This window comes from Sinocyclocheilus rhinocerous, unplaced genomic scaffold (genome assembly GCF_001515625.1).
Source record: "Sinocyclocheilus rhinocerous isolate Xijiao unplaced genomic scaffold, SAMN03320098_v1.1 scaffold1590, whole genome shotgun sequence".
NCBI classification, from domain to species: domain Eukaryota; kingdom Metazoa; phylum Chordata; class Actinopteri; order Cypriniformes; family Cyprinidae; genus Sinocyclocheilus; species Sinocyclocheilus rhinocerous.
The window spans coordinates 575,098-594,061 of record NW_015651328.1 but is presented as its reverse complement, the minus strand read 5'-3'; the positions used below and the strand labels follow the sequence as shown (position 1 = coordinate 594,061).

At 37.0% G+C, this 18,964-nt stretch overlaps 1 protein-coding gene across 1 annotated transcript in view; it reads right to left on the bottom strand.

Moving 5' to 3' along the window:
* LOC107712760 (collagen alpha-1(XVI) chain-like) overlaps positions 1 to 18,964 on the bottom strand; it is a 61,236-nt gene that overhangs the window by 9,619 nt on the left and 32,653 nt on the right. The window contains exons 22-56 of the mRNA XM_016518098.1: positions 18,656 to 18,691; positions 18,421 to 18,531; positions 17,996 to 18,040; positions 17,367 to 17,402; positions 17,213 to 17,257; positions 16,990 to 17,040; positions 16,758 to 16,889; positions 16,582 to 16,617; positions 16,379 to 16,486; positions 16,007 to 16,129; positions 15,175 to 15,228; positions 15,032 to 15,073; positions 14,856 to 14,891; positions 14,046 to 14,099; positions 13,881 to 13,949; positions 13,413 to 13,466; positions 12,875 to 12,901; positions 11,389 to 11,445; positions 11,176 to 11,217; positions 10,823 to 10,894; positions 9,828 to 9,881; positions 8,074 to 8,115; positions 7,006 to 7,122; positions 6,781 to 6,822; positions 6,169 to 6,246; positions 5,084 to 5,128; positions 2,647 to 2,700; positions 2,515 to 2,568; positions 2,331 to 2,384; positions 1,601 to 1,645; positions 1,160 to 1,213; positions 804 to 839; positions 586 to 648; positions 253 to 324; positions 75 to 128 (exon numbers count right to left, since the gene is read on the bottom strand). Coding sequence (XP_016373584.1) covers positions 75 to 128; positions 253 to 324; positions 586 to 648; positions 804 to 839; positions 1,160 to 1,213; positions 1,601 to 1,645; positions 2,331 to 2,384; positions 2,515 to 2,568; positions 2,647 to 2,700; positions 5,084 to 5,128; positions 6,169 to 6,246; positions 6,781 to 6,822; positions 7,006 to 7,122; positions 8,074 to 8,115; positions 9,828 to 9,881; positions 10,823 to 10,894; positions 11,176 to 11,217; positions 11,389 to 11,445; positions 12,875 to 12,901; positions 13,413 to 13,466; positions 13,881 to 13,949; positions 14,046 to 14,099; positions 14,856 to 14,891; positions 15,032 to 15,073; positions 15,175 to 15,228; positions 16,007 to 16,129; positions 16,379 to 16,486; positions 16,582 to 16,617; positions 16,758 to 16,889; positions 16,990 to 17,040; positions 17,213 to 17,257; positions 17,367 to 17,402; positions 17,996 to 18,040; positions 18,421 to 18,531; positions 18,656 to 18,691 — 2,094 coding nt within the window. The remainder of the gene's footprint in view (positions 1 to 74; positions 129 to 252; positions 325 to 585; positions 649 to 803; positions 840 to 1,159; positions 1,214 to 1,600; positions 1,646 to 2,330; positions 2,385 to 2,514; positions 2,569 to 2,646; positions 2,701 to 5,083; positions 5,129 to 6,168; positions 6,247 to 6,780; positions 6,823 to 7,005; positions 7,123 to 8,073; positions 8,116 to 9,827; positions 9,882 to 10,822; positions 10,895 to 11,175; positions 11,218 to 11,388; positions 11,446 to 12,874; positions 12,902 to 13,412; positions 13,467 to 13,880; positions 13,950 to 14,045; positions 14,100 to 14,855; positions 14,892 to 15,031; positions 15,074 to 15,174; positions 15,229 to 16,006; positions 16,130 to 16,378; positions 16,487 to 16,581; positions 16,618 to 16,757; positions 16,890 to 16,989; positions 17,041 to 17,212; positions 17,258 to 17,366; positions 17,403 to 17,995; positions 18,041 to 18,420; positions 18,532 to 18,655; positions 18,692 to 18,964) is intronic.

Sequence of the window (18,964 nt, the reverse complement as noted above, 5' to 3'; positions counted from 1 at the left end):
AAATATATATATATATATATATATATATATATATAATCATATATGTGGTTATAATATTTTTTTTCTTTTCTGACCCTTAAACCTGGTTTTCCATCTTTGCCATCAAGTCCCTCCATTCCAGGTGGTCCCTTTAAACAAAAACAAAATGCAAAACAATATAATTACTTTGTGAAAGTTTTAATTGTGTACAGTGACAACACAGGCTGAACGTCAGCTTTAAAAGGTGTCTATCCAGAGGATTCTGAGACTCACAGGCATGCCTGGGGCCCCGGGTGATCCTGGGGGACCTGTGGGTCCCTGTGGGCCCTGAACTCCAGCACTACCCTTAGGGAGTAAATCAAGTAAGGGTGAGTGCTTGATAGAGAAGCATCTACACTCCACATTCAAGCCATTTAATGACTAAAGAGTATGTCAGATCACTTGTTTGTGAAAGTGACCATAAGCGATAATGCCTATGAATGCAAATGATGAGTCATTTATCAAATGTCATTGCTCATATACTGTAATGATTTATTTCCAGATGTCAATATGTTGTATAATTTCATTTATCAATGCATGTTCAGGCATTATAGTACTGTCACTTGCCTTCTCAGCTTGTGGTCCTGGAGGGCCCGGAGGACCTGCTTTTCCCGAGAAACCTGGAGGACCCTGGAGACATGAAGAGAAAAGAGATGAGGCTTATTTCAGAATTAAAGTCCAAATTGTTTACAGTGTGGAATCCATTTCACTTCTATAATGTGACATTTTTGAGTGAAACGGTAGGGAAATGATGACTGAACAATGAATCATGACTGAATTCTCACCTGTTGTCCTGGGAATCCTGGGGATCCTTGGAAGCCCTGTAAACAAAAGATGCAAGAACTGTTATTATGCGCACTGTAAATTGTGATCACAGCAACAACATGAGGATAATACACCACAGAATTTATTGAGTAAATACACAACATTTTTAAATATTTATTTTCCAGGAAAAACAGGTATATTCTCAGATCTTGGGCTTGTAAATTTGAAAATGCAAACAGAACATCTTGCTCTACATAGTGTAATATCAAAGAATAAGGTATCATGATAATGTGATATCAAGGGATATGACACATATAGAAAGATATTTTAAAGGGAAGCATTTTGTTGGCAATATATCAGCAACATGCTTTTCTACCTGATCTCCCTTTGGTCCCACAGGTCCCGCTGTTCCAGCTTCCCCTTTAGGACCCTGCCAGTCAGGGAAATATGTTTTTTAACATCACAAATTGTCAGTTTTTGAGAACAATGTTGAATCTGTGTGAGAAAGACTAAAAGAAAAGAACAAAAATCAGCATTCTCCTAAGTTTTTCCACAATCAATCTACAAAATGTTTGAAGCTTTTTTGTTTGATCTGAGAGTTATTACTCACAAAGAGAATACAAAAGGTAAACTAGCTTCTATATATCGTGCATGATTATCAGCCATCCAAGATAGACATAAGGTTTGTTTTGAAAATCCCAATGATAAAAAAGACAAAGCAGTGAATTGCAGTGCTGTTGAGGGTCATGACTTCAGGTAAGAGTCTATATATGTGAAGCAGAAAAAATAAAGGCATTAAAACCAGATGTTTACTCACTGCTGGGCCGACTGGTCCTTGATAACCTGGAGATCCTGGTGGACCCTATTTAAAAACAGTGCAAAGTTTCAAACACTTTACCAAGTCATTATAAGATTTCCTTTGTGAATGCTCCTGCGTGGCTTGAACCCCCAAAGGACAGTCAAAACAATAAGTTGAGGTGCTCTGAAAAGTATGTATTTATGCATTCAAAATGGTTCGTAAGATTTTTTTTAAAGAATACTTATATTCAGCAAGGATACATTAAATTGATCAAAATGACACAGTTACTGTGTTACAAAAGACCTCTATTTTAAATAAATGCTGTTCTTTTGAAAAATCAGCTTTGCCATCACAGAAAAAAAAAAACATTTTAAAATAAATGTTTTCTATTTTAATATATTTTATATTATTTCACATAATTGCTGTTTTACTGTATTTCTGTTTATGCATTCAAAATGGTTCGTAAGATTTTTTTTAAAGAATACTTATATTCAGCAAGGATACATTAAATTGATCAAAATGACACAGTTACTGTGTTACAAAAGACCTCTATTTTAAATAAATGCTGTTCTTTTGAAAAATCAGCTTTGCCATCACAGAAAAAAATTATATTATATTATTTCACATAATTGCTGTTTTACTGTATTTCTGATCAAATCAATTACTGACATAAAAATAGATCCCATTGAAAGTCAATGAGTAAACTGGACACTTGAAGTTTAACATTGTTTAAAGAGTGCGTTCTTACAGAATCTCCTTTCTGCCCTGCAGTTCCTGGACTGCCACGCTCTCCTTTAAGGCCCTGGGAAAAAAGCATTATGACTTTAACCCACCAATCAAACAATTAGGAGTTATACAACATGTCAAAACATTAATATATGATGTCTCTGCATCGGGTCAATTGTCAATGGTCAATTGTTGAAACCACTTACAGGGAGTCCAGGCGGTCCCATGGTTCCAGGATAGCCAGGATTTCCTGGTGGACCCTTTGTGAAAATAACAAAAGTAACTCAATAATACAGCACACTGTCCATTAGTATACTGTATATTCTTGAGTTACTTACCTGTTCACCTTTCTGTCCTGGAAGTCCGTCTGTCCCTCTCTGACCTTGTTGACCCTATGATTAAAAAAAATGAAAGAGGCATTAGCAACAGAGCCAGCAAAAGATGCAAATATAAGCATTTTATGTCTATTCGTCATATACATAACAAATACTATATTATATTAGTATTACAATATCTTGCTGGAGAATACTTGTTTTTACAGCCTTGCATTTCAGATAATTGTGATCTTAACAGCAAAACAAAACAGCTAATACACCTGCCAAATGCTTGGCATTTATTTTCTAAGACAGGGACGAAAGTAAGGGGAATGAATTAATGAATCCTTCTTTCCTGCCATCTGTATTCCAGGAACAGACAAATGATGCAGAGTTATTGTTTTTACCTTTATAGTCACGGGACAAAACATGTCTATTAGCTATTGCATGCATAATGAAAAAGGCATGGACCTGAGCTGAATCTCATATCAGATAATCCTTCAGTAAATGGCTCCTGCATAGATACATCACTTAAAGGTTTACAGTTTGTACTTAATCGATTTGATACATTTCACTAAATGAAGGTCAATGTTCTTTAAGCAGTTAACATAGAGATCGAAACGGTAACGAAATAATATTCCCAGACAGACTATTCTCATACTAATAATATTTTATTTTTTCTAAATGCATTGGCCTTATTTAAAATCGACTGAGAAAAACTATAAATAAATTAGTGCCCTGTGCGAAGAAAACAAAATGTTTTGTCAGGATTTTTTATTCAGCAAGGTCAAGGACAAACGGATTTCAACATCATAAAGACTTTCCCCGAGAAAAATAAAACTGCATAAATAATGATAATGAATTTAAGAGTTGCCGGCAGCAGGTTTGAAAGTCTCAGACCTGCTTCATGCGTGTTAAATCATTAAGTGTATTGCCATGCCTAGCAGGTGGATTTGATCTCACTGGTTTAACTTTAATTTAATTTAAGAATGATTAATGAAAGCAGTCCATTCTAAACTCACATCACTGGTTGAGTGAGACTTTGACATGTCGGCGTCACGAATCCGGTCCATGAACTTCCATCCACTTGCCACCAGAGGTCGCCCTCCCATGATATTGACTCTCACACCACACAGACTGTTACACATCACCCTGGACTACATTTCCCATACTCCATTGCACTAATCACAAGCTCATCTGAAACCAATCACACACAGCTGCTACCAATAACACACACTATATAAATCAGTCTCACACCACCATTCAAGGCCGAGTATTGTTTGCGTTTATCGCTCTCCTAGTGGTAGCACATTACGGAGCCGGTTTCCTGCCCTAGTTTCTAGTCCTTAGTTCCTAGTCATTAATCCTTTGCCTGCTGTTTCGGGCTGTTTGCACCTCGCCTGGACTACTGCTTTTGTTATTGGATTTTCCCTCTTGTCAAGCCCTCTGGATAACGTTTGCTGTCGACTGACTCACGCCTGGTTTGGATTACTCTTTTGTCTTGCCCTCAATATACCTGTTTGCCATTGTCAGAACCTTGCCTGTTTTTATGACCACGCCTTTAAATAAAAGCTTTGCAGATAGATACGTCTCCGAACGTCTCGTTCGCCCCGTAACAGTCGGACCACTCCAACAAACAAAGTTGTGAATTTGTCAGTGTTTAGACTCTTCAGGAACTTAATAATAGCTCACTTACAGTTGTCTCTGCACATTAAACGGAAATAGAAGTTTTTTCTAGTTAAATCACTGTTTTTTATATATATATATATATATATATATATACAATAAGTACATATATTTATTTTAACTTCATATATATTTATATATAAATATATTTATGATTAATTCATGCTGTGGGAACACAAGACACACACACATGCAAGCACAAACAAACAAACACTTTTTTTGGGATTCTTTTAACAATGTAAGAGTGTAAAAATCTTTATAGTTACCTTTGAAATGAAATCAAAAGTGAAAAGAAAATTAAATAAAAAAGCATTGATTTCTTTCCCAAAAAAAAATAAGAAATTAAGTGGACACAAAGTTTAAGTGGACACAAAGTCTTAACTCTCAATTACATGTTGAAATTAGGTTAGGCGCAGATTTGGGACTATTTTGGAAAGCATTCTGCAATTCTGGGCCAAACCTGTAGGGGCCACTCTAACCTCACAACAAAGAAGTAATTGACTGTTCTCCCTTCTTGGTTTATTGTAACTGAAAACACTGAACCTAAAAGAAAATAGATTGTGCAAACACACACGGCATTTGTGGGATTAAATGACTAAATTCTGTAAGAAGTGCTCAACATTGGTTTGTCTCTATAGGATATGGACTGCACTCTGAAAGCCATCTGGGGTCACTCTGTCTCAGTTTCTAAGAAAAGAGGGCTAAAAAGGCAATCCTGCCAGAAATGACCTTTTAGGAGACAATCTGGAGCATAACTGGCAAAGTAGAAACTTACTGGAGTTCCAGGAAGACCAGGAGGTCCTCGCTCACCTCTGGGACCCTACAGTGAAGACAGACCAGGATAATGTTTTATAGCATACAGTGTCAGGCGAAGCAACCATAATCATTATTTTACATTATATATGTATATAATTATATATTCATATATAACATGTTAATTTGGTGTGAATACCTATGATTAAAAACATATTTACAGCATTTCAATGAACAGTAAGTTAATATTGCATTACATTTTACATGCAATATTGTTTGCTTTTGCTCCTAAATAATTTAAAACAAAACCGCAACAGAACAGTTGTGCCTTTCTGAGCAAAAAAACACAGCTGTTTCATTACTGAATGAATCCATGGTTTAGAACGAGTGAACCAAAGATTCAGTGACCCATTCATAAAGACAGTAATTTGCTTAGTTTCTGAACAAATCAGCTACTTCAATATTCATTTTTAAACCCATTAATGCCCATTTAAAACCCATTCATCTAAAAGTATTATTTATGCATTTCTAACTGTGGTGTAAATGCATTCACACAACCTCTGAAGAGTCTGAAGATGCAGAAAAACAATTTTATGGCCGCATTATAGCCTTACGTGGAGTAAGTTCTATGTTGAATCAAAACGTTTGTTTTGATTCTGTTTTGAAATAAATAGCAGCTGACTACGATGACTAGGACCAAGCAGAAGTCTCTGCCAACTGGTTGCATCAACAGTGGACTGAATGAACGTGCAGGTGGTATGAAGTAATCCTACTATGCCTAGCGCCCACCTACTTGTCTTTCAGCAAATCAGTTAGGACAACTGGGCAAACATTACAACACCTAATTAATATTCATGAGCCAAGATGATAAGGATTATAAATATGTCCCCCACCGTTTCATATTATTCCTAAGCCTCTGATAACACAAATCTGGGAGAGAATTGGGGACAGAATAATAGAATTGGAGTGTGCTATATATATTTATATATATTTGCTTTTAATATTAAAATATTGTGTTGTTAGATTCGCAACAGTTAGGATAAAGCACAGCTCTTGTATCCTCTCTAATAGGCACTGATAGTAATGAAACTCGGCAGGATCTCTCACCGGCTCTCCTTTGACCCCTGCGGTCCCTGGGAATCCGGGCATCCCTGGTGCACCAACGCACTGACCACTGTTACTCGTCTAAAAACATTGAGCAGACATGAGGGGTTACAATCAAGAAATGCGTGCACAATTTGAAGAGAAACAAATAATGACTTTAAGTGATGCAAAGGAACAGCTTTGTGTCAGAACAATGGAACAGTGGATTACAATTTTCAGTAATGTGACAGTAGCTCAGCTGCTTTCATAATAGTATAGCTTTTCCAGTAACAAGCTACCTTTTCCCAATGAGTAGAAGAAGAGTGTGATTTACTCAACTATGTAGTATTCCAATTAATTTTAGTGAATTGGTTTGTTTGAACATTCGTGTAAATGGACCATTTTAAAACGATTCACTGATTCACTAAGAACCTTTGTATAATGCCCTGTATCTTTTTTATGTAATATATTTAGTTAAATTCATTAAACTTATTTGTATTTTTAATCCTGTCATCATAATTGAGATTTCATTAAATTGAGATTAACATTATGAGTAGCTTGTAGCTTGGGAAGCTTCCCTATCATTGATTTATGTGAGTGTAAAAAGAGCATTAATCAATCGGTCCACAGACTTACAGGCCCTCTTGGTGTTTCTTCTCTCTGCAGCTTCTCTATACACTGTAAAGGTGATCATAGAGATAGGTTTAGTACTGTATGTTCATGAGCATGAGCAAAACTACTGTAGAAATCAATGGCATGCCAAACAGACAGCTTAAAACAACAGCAAACAAACAAATCAATGTTACCCACACCCTTGTCTGTTTAATACCAATCACATCATCCATCATTCATCCCTCTCACCCGTTCACATCCATCTAAGTGTTCAACGCCAGGCTTGCCTTGATCTCCCTTCTCGCCCTTAGCGCCAACCATGCCAGGCACACCTGATAGACCCTTGGAGCATTCGCCACAGCCCTCCTACAGTGATGCATACACATGACATAAACACACGTGTACTCACTGCAAGAACACATGAACAATAAAAACACAGCACCTGCATGCAAATACAAGTGAATAGTAGTGCTGCACTGAAGAGTAAGAAGGTACAGACAGACTGAGAAAGATTCATGAAATTCAAACACAGGATATTAAGACGTGTGTGTGTTCACTGTGGGAAAAAGATGGAAAAGTCTCAACAGGGAATGCCGAAAATTCCGGTCAGGAGAAAGTGATATCAGAGCCTGACTGCCAGCATGTCCGGAACACCTCATGGGAAACACACTCACGCGTGTGAGGAGGGGCTGAACAAGGTTGCATTTATTTGATCAAATAAATGCATACATATCAAATATATGTATATACAGTATATATAAATATATTTGATAAAAATAAATACAACCTTGATCATCATAGGAGACTAAAAAAATCTTATCAATCCCAAACATTTGAATGATAGTTTAAATAAATAAATACATTTTTAATAGCTTCGCTATGTAAGAATCATAAACTATGTATACATTAAGATGGTTGTATATGTATGAGATATGCCAGGCTTAAAATGCAGCACTCGATTTTATGCAATATGTAACAGGGGTACCCTGCTTCATCTCTCTATCCACCATGGGGTCCTGGGTCTCAAAAAGGTTGAAGCCCCCTGCACTAAAAATTCCATCATCCAAATGAAAATTCATGCATTGCATAGATGTCTTGCTGTTGTATGTGTACTACTTTGGGGGCAGAATGAAAAAATAACATCTATTCACACCACACCAACTATGCTAATGTGTATGTTTCTGTACACATTATATTACCAGATAATACCAGTGTTTCCTTGCACATGCATACTAATAATGTCATAGAGAGAGAGATAAGTTGAACACGTGCAGTTAATACAGATAAGTTAGCATGTGGGCTAGACTGTTCGCTTACCTTGCCTGTGGAAGCTGAATCCTGAGGCATCAAAACAGGAGGCTGCAAGATGGAGGAGACAGTCAGCCATGATGACTGCATCAAAAACACTTTTACATTTCACAACAAATTAATGTGCAATAATCATCTGAAGTTCAGAAGAAAGTGACTATGGTGAGACCAAGGCAATGCAGTGCACTAAAAGGTTATTTTTTAAAAGCATTGCTCAGGAAGTAAAGTTATGAACTCATTATTAATAATAACAAAAATCTCATTTTAATAATGGAACTATTTTGCATGAAATTATTCAGAAGAAAATTGGAGCTGAATTTAACGTGATAAATTATTTCACATTATGCTACAATTATTTATTATGCTGTCATTTCAAAACAGTTTACTGACTAATTGCATCCATAAACATGTAAATGAAAATATAATTAATTATGGTAAAAAAGAAAAATGTGCTACTATATTGGCCATTTACAGCATGGATAAGAAGTTTCACATCCTTCTTTACAAAGCATTAGTTTCAGAGCACAAAAGACTTTCAGAAACACAAAAAACAAAACTTCATTGTGCAACACCCACAATGTACTTCAAACGTATATGGAATACTATATGTAATGAATCCCCAGAGTATTTTGAAGCGTTTAAAAAAAAAATCAACTCAAATTCCACTTCACCTCATACCAATATATTATATGCACTTGGCCCACATGGCCCTTTTTTGTATAGATGACTGAAATATTCCTCTAACTACAGTTAAACCAGATAACTTGACCGAATATGAGAGTGGCTCTTAGATGCTCTTGAAGGTGCTATGAGCATCCAGCATGTAGATCTCCTCTCACCACTGGCTGGTTTGGGCTCTCCACAGCTCAGTAAAGTGGCTCATTGCAGGACCACTCATATAATGACATCTTATGCCATCCAGTTAATCTACTGTAATTATGGTTTTAATATGGTAATTGGTCACCTAGTTTTTTTTAAAAGAACCATTTGAATTCCTAATATTATTAGTTACTCTTATTTAATTGAACTATTTAGTGTTTTTGGCTCTATAGAACAGAATTAATTTGTATATTAATGAACTCGCTTTGGGATTAAGTTGTTTGCGGGGTCTGTTTCTCAAAGGTTGGCGAACGAGAGTTAAATGAATAACATGGTTTAAATCTGATTGTGCTCTGGAAGAACTCGGTGGTCTGAGTCTGCCGATAGAAGTGGAGCAAAGCGGGCCGGGACAGAAGTCTGGCCAAATATCCGCTGCAGGCTGGAAGCCCGGAGCTCTGATTTCAGGATGGGCCTCCGGCCAGCTAGGAAAATATGTGTGCGGAGAGACAGGGCCATTAATGCCGAAATCCTGCTTTCAACCAAAGATCTAATGGCTTTTTCTGTATGGAACATCACTCACAGTAATGGCTGCCATAACCGTAACTCAACACAATGGCAGTGTTTATCATTACACAAAGCCTCGGAGACTGTGAGTTAACTCTGGAAGGGTAATGGGACCTTCGGTGGTCATAAAGGACATACTGCAGCAGAAACGCCTCATGGAGTGCCGAGTTAAGATCTTTACAAATGCTTACTGGTTCCTTTTCGTATTATAAAAAAGCTGCTGTTGTCTTCGTGAATAACCTCTAGTGAGCTCTGTCTCCCTGCACCGGTTTAAAGAAGGCCCAACCCGCTCCCCCTCTAACGCAGAAGTCGACCAACCAGGCTCCTTGCTCTGTGTTTATATACTGTAATAAAGCTCCTCCCCCTGTCTGGTTACTCACTGCTTGGCTGGGTGGACCCGGTTCCCCTGGTACGCCATCGTTGCCAGGGAGACCCTGTAAGAAGGAACTGAGGTTGAATTGGTTTAGCTTGTGGCTACAATCTGGACACCTCCTTCTCTATCGGGGCAGAGGGAAAGTAGCCAAAGCCCTGGACCCTCTCCTGGTTTGTGTTCCAGCTCGGAGTAGACATTTACATTTTTTCTTGCCTTTCTCTGTCTATTTTTTAATTTCAGTTCTTCTGAGACTTGGGAAATCAACACAACACCAGGTTAAAGACCACTCAGTGTTCACGGTGAGGTCATAGAGAAGTAAATTTGCCAGTTTATCAGGGTGATTTAAATGATGATGGGCTTTCATACCATTATAATTCCCATTGTATATTTAAGACATAACTGATAAAGATGATAATGGACTTAAATTAAATACAGCAACCTCACAGTGAGCTTCTGCATGGTTTTTAAAAAGAAAAAGCAGCATGATCCCCAACCACTTATTTAAGTAATGTATTCATTAGATTACATTTCATTCATTTTTCCCGCAATATTTTATCCATACATTAATGCTTTAGATTACAATCTACATTAATATTTACATTTACTTTACATTAACTTTTAAAAGCACAGCCATTAAAAAAGCACATCCCACGGCACTATCCAAAATTCCCAGAAGCCCCTTTAAAGCGTGCAATTTAAACAGCAATGTTTTAATACAGCGCTCTTTTACAAACTACATTATAATTGCATGACATTACATTTACATTACATTACATTACATTTAATTAATGGCAGTAGTAATCATTATTTGCTAAATTAACAATTGCTTTTATGTGTAAACTTTTACAGAAAACATTACTGGTGCATTTAAATATGCTTTAGTGGAAGTCCAGAGTTACCCATGCAGGCCTTACCAATACAGAAGCCCCACAAAGAGAGCAGGATGGAGGAACAGACAGAAAAAGCAGAGGTACACCCTGATGCCATTTGTTTTATACTCACCTGTGGGCCTGTGATTCCTGTAAAGCCTTGGGGCCCTGTGGGACCTGGAGGTCCTGGTGGTCCAGGAGGCCCCTAAGACACATTAAGCACATTGGAATGAGTAGAAGTAAAATGATGGTCATTTATTACTCATTAAAAGAGTCACAATCACTCTCAGATTCATTTTTGTGTCTCCATAAGTCCATTAGTAGAGTGTAGCACTGAAACCCTATCGTAATTGCTATTCATGAATGAATGAATGAATGAATGTTGTAATTCTACTGTAATTGCTAGGATTTTTTCTTGTCAAACTTCTCAAAATGCAGAGATTTAAGCAGCAGAAGAGCGATACAGAGTGAAAAAGGATGTCAGACCTGAGGACCAGGCTGCCACCTGCTCTCACCACCCGGGACCCCCTGCAAGAAAAGAGTAATTGACTTCAGCACTGTGAATGACATCAGGTCTCATGATGAGACGTGAGTGATTTAAAAGGTTTTGTTTAATAGCCCACATTCTTAGAGTGTGTATGCGTGAGAGTGTGTTAATGTCTTCCTGATTAACAACAATAAAATAAAGCATTAGCTCACAGGTCCACCGGCTCCAGGGAACATATAATTCAAACAGTTGCACTCTGCTGGTTCACCCTACGACACAACAACAACAAAAATTGGTTACAGTGAGTTGTACATTTTCTGAGTAAACTGCCACAACTAGTCTAGATTGTTTCCAGGGTGATGCTATGTGGTTGCTAAGGTATTCTGAATTATTTTTATGTTGCTAGGTGTTTGTTTATTGGAACAAATTATATATTTAAATTAAATATATTCAACCTAACCTAAAAGAGAGCATCACAACTCAGCAAAGCTAACATATTGAACATTTATGAATATGATACAGAATATGTCTGTTTCTAATAACCAATATTTATTTTTATTGTTGTATTATTGCTATTTGACAATAACTAAATTATAATTTAGACTACAACAACAAAAAATATACCCATTGTATTATTATTATTATTAATAATAAATGAATGCATACTGATTTATTAATAATAGCAATAACAATATTAAAATGAATTTGAGCTCATTTAAACTATAATAATAATAATAATAATAATGTTTTTATATAATGACATTTGACAGCTGAGAAGTGTAAATAAAGTTAAAAAGGTCAAACCAATTAGTATTTGGAATAATAATAGTGATAATTCCCTTATTACATTCCCAAGTAGTATCATAGTTTTTACTAATATTTTGAATAAGTTTTTATTTTTTTATTTTAGTTTAATATTTTTTTTTTCATATACTGTATGTCTATATAATTTTTATTCATTTTTATTTCAGTTTTAGGTTTAGTTATTTTAGTACATCAAGTTAATGTAAATTAAAATAAGAAATGTTGCCTTGGCAACTAGCTAAAATATTTTTTTCGATATTTTATTTCAGTTAACGTTTATTTTATTTTAGATTGTTTATTTTTTTATGGTTTTATTTTAGTTTCAGTTAACTATAATAACCATGGTCCCAACATGCACACGCACACACACACACCCCGCACACACAAGCATGTTACATTGTGTTGCAACATGACATTACAAAAAGATTTGCTGTAGAATTCTATCCTGGCACTCAACAGGAATCACAGAGCACTTCATCACACTTAAGTGGAATATGCATCATTTGATATCAGCTGACACTTTCCTCTGTGTTTAGACAAATTAGTCTGGGAGACTACAGAGGACATTAAAGAATGAAGCTTCCTTTCTCTTTGATACGCCGTGATATTGTCAGATTACAGATGACAGCTGTAATATTCACCTATTAATAGCCCTGTTTTAGCTCGAGGGCATTTTTTGCTTTTTCAGCACTGTCAAACTCTTCTGTCAGATTTATGCGTCTGTTTGTGTCTCCAGGGTGGACACATCACTGTACATACAGACGGTCGCTCTAAACATTACTCCTCCTATCCATCGTTCCCTCACACACGCACACACACACACACACACACTCTCTCTCACTGTTTCGGGGAACCTGGAAATCGCCTCTCCAGCTCACTGATCCAGACACTTACCTTGTCACCCTTAGGCCCAGTGGCTCCCTGAAAGACAAGGAGAAACACACACACACACACACACACACACACACACAAAGGCTCAGTTAAACAGTGTTATTGTGTGTAACTCTCCAGGGCCAGCTAGATGAGTGTGGATCGGGGAGGAGCAGTGGCCTGCATGTGATGCAAGCAGACAATGTGTTGCTGTTAGGGATCCAGGCAGAGTCGAATATGACCCGAGTCTGTCTCTGGATTCGCTCCTTAAGCTCTCTGCGACAAAGCCCCAGGTAATTAACATCTGATGTGAGAACAGACAACGCTAACTTTGCTTTTTTTAATGAGACAAGCTCTGGCAAGACAACAAACTCTCACTGCCTTTGTCTCTGCAGTTTATGGAAGTTCGTTTGATGCCGTCTCTAGATGGCAGAGCAATGAACAATGGACAATATGCTTGGGTGAATGTGTTAATCACAGAGCGTGTGTCACAATATGGGAATAAGCAAGAGGAGTTAAGCAAAGAATTGCTGGAGAGGATTAAACAAACAAACAAACTTACAGGACTCCCATCCTGCCCTGGTATTCCAGGAAATCCTTGTGTTCCATCCCTACCCTGTGACACAGATTATATAAATCATTTAAAATTGCAAGACAAAAAAAATAACACTTGCTGTATCTCATCCCACTCCCTATTTCCTATGATGTGAAACAGCATACTTAATATGAAATATGTGCTTATCTTGCATTATTTCACTTGGATGTTATAAGATGCCCTGAGTAAATACAGCTGGATAAAACAAAAAAATGTTTCTGTCTTCATTTCAGGCTGCAAAGCAACAAAATGTGATTATTTTAAAGGGGGGTGATTCTTTGCTATACCCACTGTATTATGCAAAACAGATAATCACATCCATAATGGCATTCAGATATTAAATATAATGACGAAAGCCTGAACATAAAAAAATGGCTGCATCATTTGCTGGGGAAAATCTTTTGGTGCATGTTTTACTGTATCTCAAGTTCTTACCGGGGGTCCGATTGGTCCCATTCCCATTGGCCCCTGTGACCCTGGTGGTCCCATTTCTCCCTTTGGACCCTATTGATATCAAGCAATACATTAGGACAGCAGTGAGGTCAGATCCAGAGTGTCTTTTGGCCTGAAGAGTACTGTGTCATTGCGTTGGTGATCTACCCTTTGTCCTGCTGGTCCAATCGGCCCTGCAGGTCCCAGACGTCCTTCTGGACCCTGTAGGACACACATGATTGTTTTTACACTTGGTTTCCACATGTGGTGCTTATTAAAAGGGCTGTTTTATTTATTATTGTGACTCATACACTACTGTTCAAAAGTTTCAGGGCTACTAAAAAATGTCTTTTGTTTGTTTTTTTAAAGAAAATTATACTTTTATTCAGCAAGGATGCAATAAATTGATGAAAAGTAACAGTAAAGACATTTATAATGTATTAAGATTTCTATTACAAATAAATACTGTTCTTTTGAACTTTCTATTCATTAAAAAAGCCTGAAAAATGTATCATCGTTTCCACAAAAAGATTAGGCAGCACAACTGTTTTCAACATTGATAATAATAATAAATGTTTCTTGAGCAGCAAATTAGCATATTAGAATGATTTCTGAAGGATCGTGTGACACTGAAGACTGGAGTAATGATGCTGAACATTCAGCTTTGCCATAATTGGAAAAAATTACATTTGAAAAATATATTCAAATATAAAACAGTTATTTTAAATTCTAATAATATTACACAACTTTACTGTTTTTACTGTATTTTTAATTAATCAAATGCAGCCTTGGTGAGCATAAGAAACTTCAAAAACATTAAAACAATTGTACCGATTTCAACTTGTGAACAGTAGTGTATGTATCAGATAACATGTAAAAATAGAAAATTCAAAGAGAACAACATCTGCAAATTTGCACACTCAAAGGCCCAAATCCATGTGTGAACATCCAAGAACACAATACTTTTTGTGCACTTACAGCAGCTCCGGGAAAACCTCTAGGTCCCTGCTCACCCTGAGTGAGAACATCAAAACATTACAAAGAGCTGGTGCATTAAAGGAACTATTTAAATGCAACTGAGACCTGCACATTTCTCTAAAAATGGTATAAATGAAAACAGTTTTTCTGAGTGATTACAATAACTGTTCATTCACCTGCAGTCCTGGAAGGTCAATACCTGGAAGCCCAGCATCACCCTAATAATAAATAAACATGAGCATCACTCCACAGTCAATCTTATAACTCTCACACACAGATGTGACTGATGTATGCACATTAGTCAGGTGTGTAACTTTACCTGACTGCCTTTGAGCCCTGGAGGTCCCTGGACACCAGGTGGGCCTGGCCGACCCTATAGAATAAAGATAATAAAGAAAGAGTCCAGACATGCCATTTTTTTAGGGCTGCTGAACAATAAAAAAACAAACAAAAACGAATTAATCACTAAGGGTATAAATCAGCTATTTTATCACGATACAATATAACATTGATTCTCTTACAATACTTGCTGACACCTCAAAACCTGCCGCAATACAATTATGATTTGATTAAATTTATATATTGATATTTTATTATGTGCCTATTTTAACCAGTTACATTTTAAAAACTCACAAATGGAACCAAAATATAACAAGAATATTTAATTGAACTTCCATATTGTTAGTCATTTGATCGATGCATTGATCTGTATCAATGTATCATTATAACCCTATTAATCACCAGTGTTGGGGATAAAGTAACTGAAAAGTTACACTACTTATTACATTTTAAGTAGGGTAACTTGTAATCTGTAACCTATTACATTTCCAAAGTAACCTTCCCAACACTGTTAATCACACATATTTGTTTAATGGCATCTTAACTAGGTACTATCAATATTAAATCACAGAAGTTAAAAGCCCTATTTTTATCATCTGCTAGGCCAAAATCGCAAGTTCAGTTGCTTAGAAATGTGGACCCCTCCTCAACAAGCTGCATGACTTAAAGTATCAGTCATGTATGTAGCACAAATTGTGTGCTCCTAAGTTAGGCTTTTTATTTTAGATGTCTAACCCTATGTATGTGCAATAGTCATACAAAACCCCACTAATTAATTGCAAAAGCATGCATTTGTACAGAAAAACTTGCACCTGTTTGCCTGCTCTGCCATCCCCTGGCAAACCTGGCTCTCCTCTCTCTCCCTTGGGCCCTGGTAAGCCAGCAACATTGCCATTTCCTTCAGGGAGTGATGGACAGCTGCCACACGCGTCTCCCTGGCGATGCAGACACAGATGCAATAAGAAAAGACAGAAAGCTTTTAAATTGCAAGTGAGGAGAATTCCAGATGGTCAACCATGCTTAATCTGGTATTTTTTTGCCTTCAGATTTATACACAGTCATATAAATGGTGTAATCTATTATATCAACATGATGAATGATAATTAAAATATCCAGTGATGGCGCATAATTTACTGCAATGCAATTAATATGTGACTGCATGATCAATGTTATGTGACAATGACCTTTTCTCCTTTTATTCCATTAAGGCCATTCCTGCCTGGTTCTCCTTGAGGTCCTGTGGGTCCAGCTGCCCCATCCACACCTGGGTCTCCCTGTAAACCCTGATCACCCTACGCACATAAAAATTATATTTAATGCTTAGAAAAATCCCCTATACTGTGAACATATTATTTATATGCACAGCTTTAAAATATAATTAACTTACTTTCTCTCCTTCGAAACCTTGTAGACCTGGTGGCCCCTGTTGAAACATCCATTTGGAAAACAGGGTCAGTGTGTTTTGGGCTTCTCAAATTAAAAATGTATTCGCTGATACACTAGAAGCAACACACCACCCTTGCCTCCTCCAATATAAAGCGATCATAAAATAGTCAGGCTTACCTGTTTGCCTTCAACTCCTTCTCCTGGTGGACCTGGAGGTCCTGGATGGCCACGTTCCCCTGTAACCTTTATCGTAGATAGGCCACTTCCCACCTCAGAGGTAGTGGTTTGGCACACGCCACATGAGTCTCCCTTAAATACAAGGCACATGTTGTTTTTGTCCCACGTAAACACATCCACAATACACTTGTATTGAAGGAGAGAAAATCATTGTGTAAAAAGATTCACTTACCTTTTCACCTTTTGGACCAGGTGTCGCTATACCGGGTTGTCCAGAATCACCCTGTAAAAAATATACACCACAAGTAAAAATGCAGTTAGTTTAATGCATTTTCTATATATATATATATATATATATATATATAATTTATTTATGTCTCCTGGTGCTGTGAGGCTGCAATCTAAACACTTTAAAATTAATGCAGAGTACCAAAGTCTGAGTTGAGCTTAATCACCTTCTCTCCTTTATTTCCACTTGACCCTTTTGGACCAGGTTTGCCCTAAAAAACATCAGCATCTGCACATTAATCTAATGCTGAGGTCAGTCATAAATCACAGATGCAAGTTAAAAACAAAAATAATATATACAAATTAAAAAAGGTTACTTACAGTTTTCCCCTCATTTCCTTTGCTGCCTGCATTACCCTATAACCAAACAGAGTGTCAAGTGTGAGACAAGCAACTTCAGAAAATTGTTCGTAGTTTCTTAAATGACTACATTATTTTATAATGCAATAGAATGCAAAACATGTTCTGTGCTAAAGATTATTTCCCTTTGATAATTACCATACACTATAGACATGCACAGTGTCTACAAAAAAGTATTTGGACACATAAGCCACATTTAAGCATATGAATATCAATGCGCTGGACAAAAAAAACAAAAAACAAAAAAACCTCTTAACTTTTCTCAGAACTAACTTTTAGCCCAAGGTCATTTTTAATGGATGTAGGAAGTCAGTTTCTCTCCACACAGGTGCCCTAGAGAGTACAGTAGTAATTTAGTTCATCACGTTAAGTACAGCGATGTTCCACTAAATCTGACAACCAACTTATTTTTGTGAAATGCTTTGTTTAATTACCTAAAATAATGACATCCACACATTTAAGTGTCCAAATACTTTTCGGGGTCACTGCATGTGCATGTGTACCTATCTATAATGCTGTTTAACAACCTTAAAACCATTCGAAAATGTAGAAATTTAGCATCCTAGTGAATAAATATTTATTAGGTTTACCTTTTCCCCTTTTAGTCCAGCAAAGCCACTTGGACCTGGTTCTCCCTGTACATGCAAATCAAGTAAAAAGAAAGAAAAGAAAAAGAAAAGCAGAGAATATCAGCGCATATTCTCTTGCTTAACAGACATGAAATTAAAGCCTTGGCTGATTAATTCCCTAATCTGACGTTACAATAATTTTAAAAAAGCATTTGTGCCTGAGGCTTATATCTGCGCTGAGGCTTATATCTGTGAGGAGCTACGCAGATCAGGGCTGTCTGCGATTATGCTTAAGCCAATATATGCATCCCTACACACTCATACACAACCACAGAAGTGGATATCAAAAACTGCTTGCATTGTAATTTACTGCACTTCAGGACTTGTGGGAAGTTTTTAAAGGCTGTGTGCTGGATGTTAATGAGCAATCACTCCATCACATTCACCTGCTCTCCTTTCTGTCCAGCACCTGGATCTCCTTTCTCTCCCTTTTGAGCTGGATTCAAAATGCCCACTGGAATTTCTCCAATGCTAGGGCAGCCAGAACATAGTTCACCCTAAGAGAACAAAGATGGCAAGACTTTGCAGCTTAATTTTGCTTCAGAACTTCTCCAAGTGTCAAGCAATTCACAAACAGTGAACAGATTCTTCATCTTTCATGCCAACGCCTGGCAGACTCACCTTTTCGCCTTTGGCCCCGTCTACTCCTGGCTCTCCCTGTGAAAGAATCACAATGTGCAAGACAGTTTGTAAAAATGGCTCAAACTCTGGATGACATTTTCAGTGACTCAGCACTATTGAATTTGAAAAAAAAATAATAATAATAAAACGGCAGTAGTTTAGTCTGGAATACACTGCAATGTGCTGTAGTTGTCACAACACACAGCTGCTGACTTTTGAGAAAAAGCTCTGCAACAGGAAGCAGCTATTAACATAAAATTGAAGGCCTATTTCATTGTCTCTGTGTGTGTGTGTGTGTGTGTGTGTGTT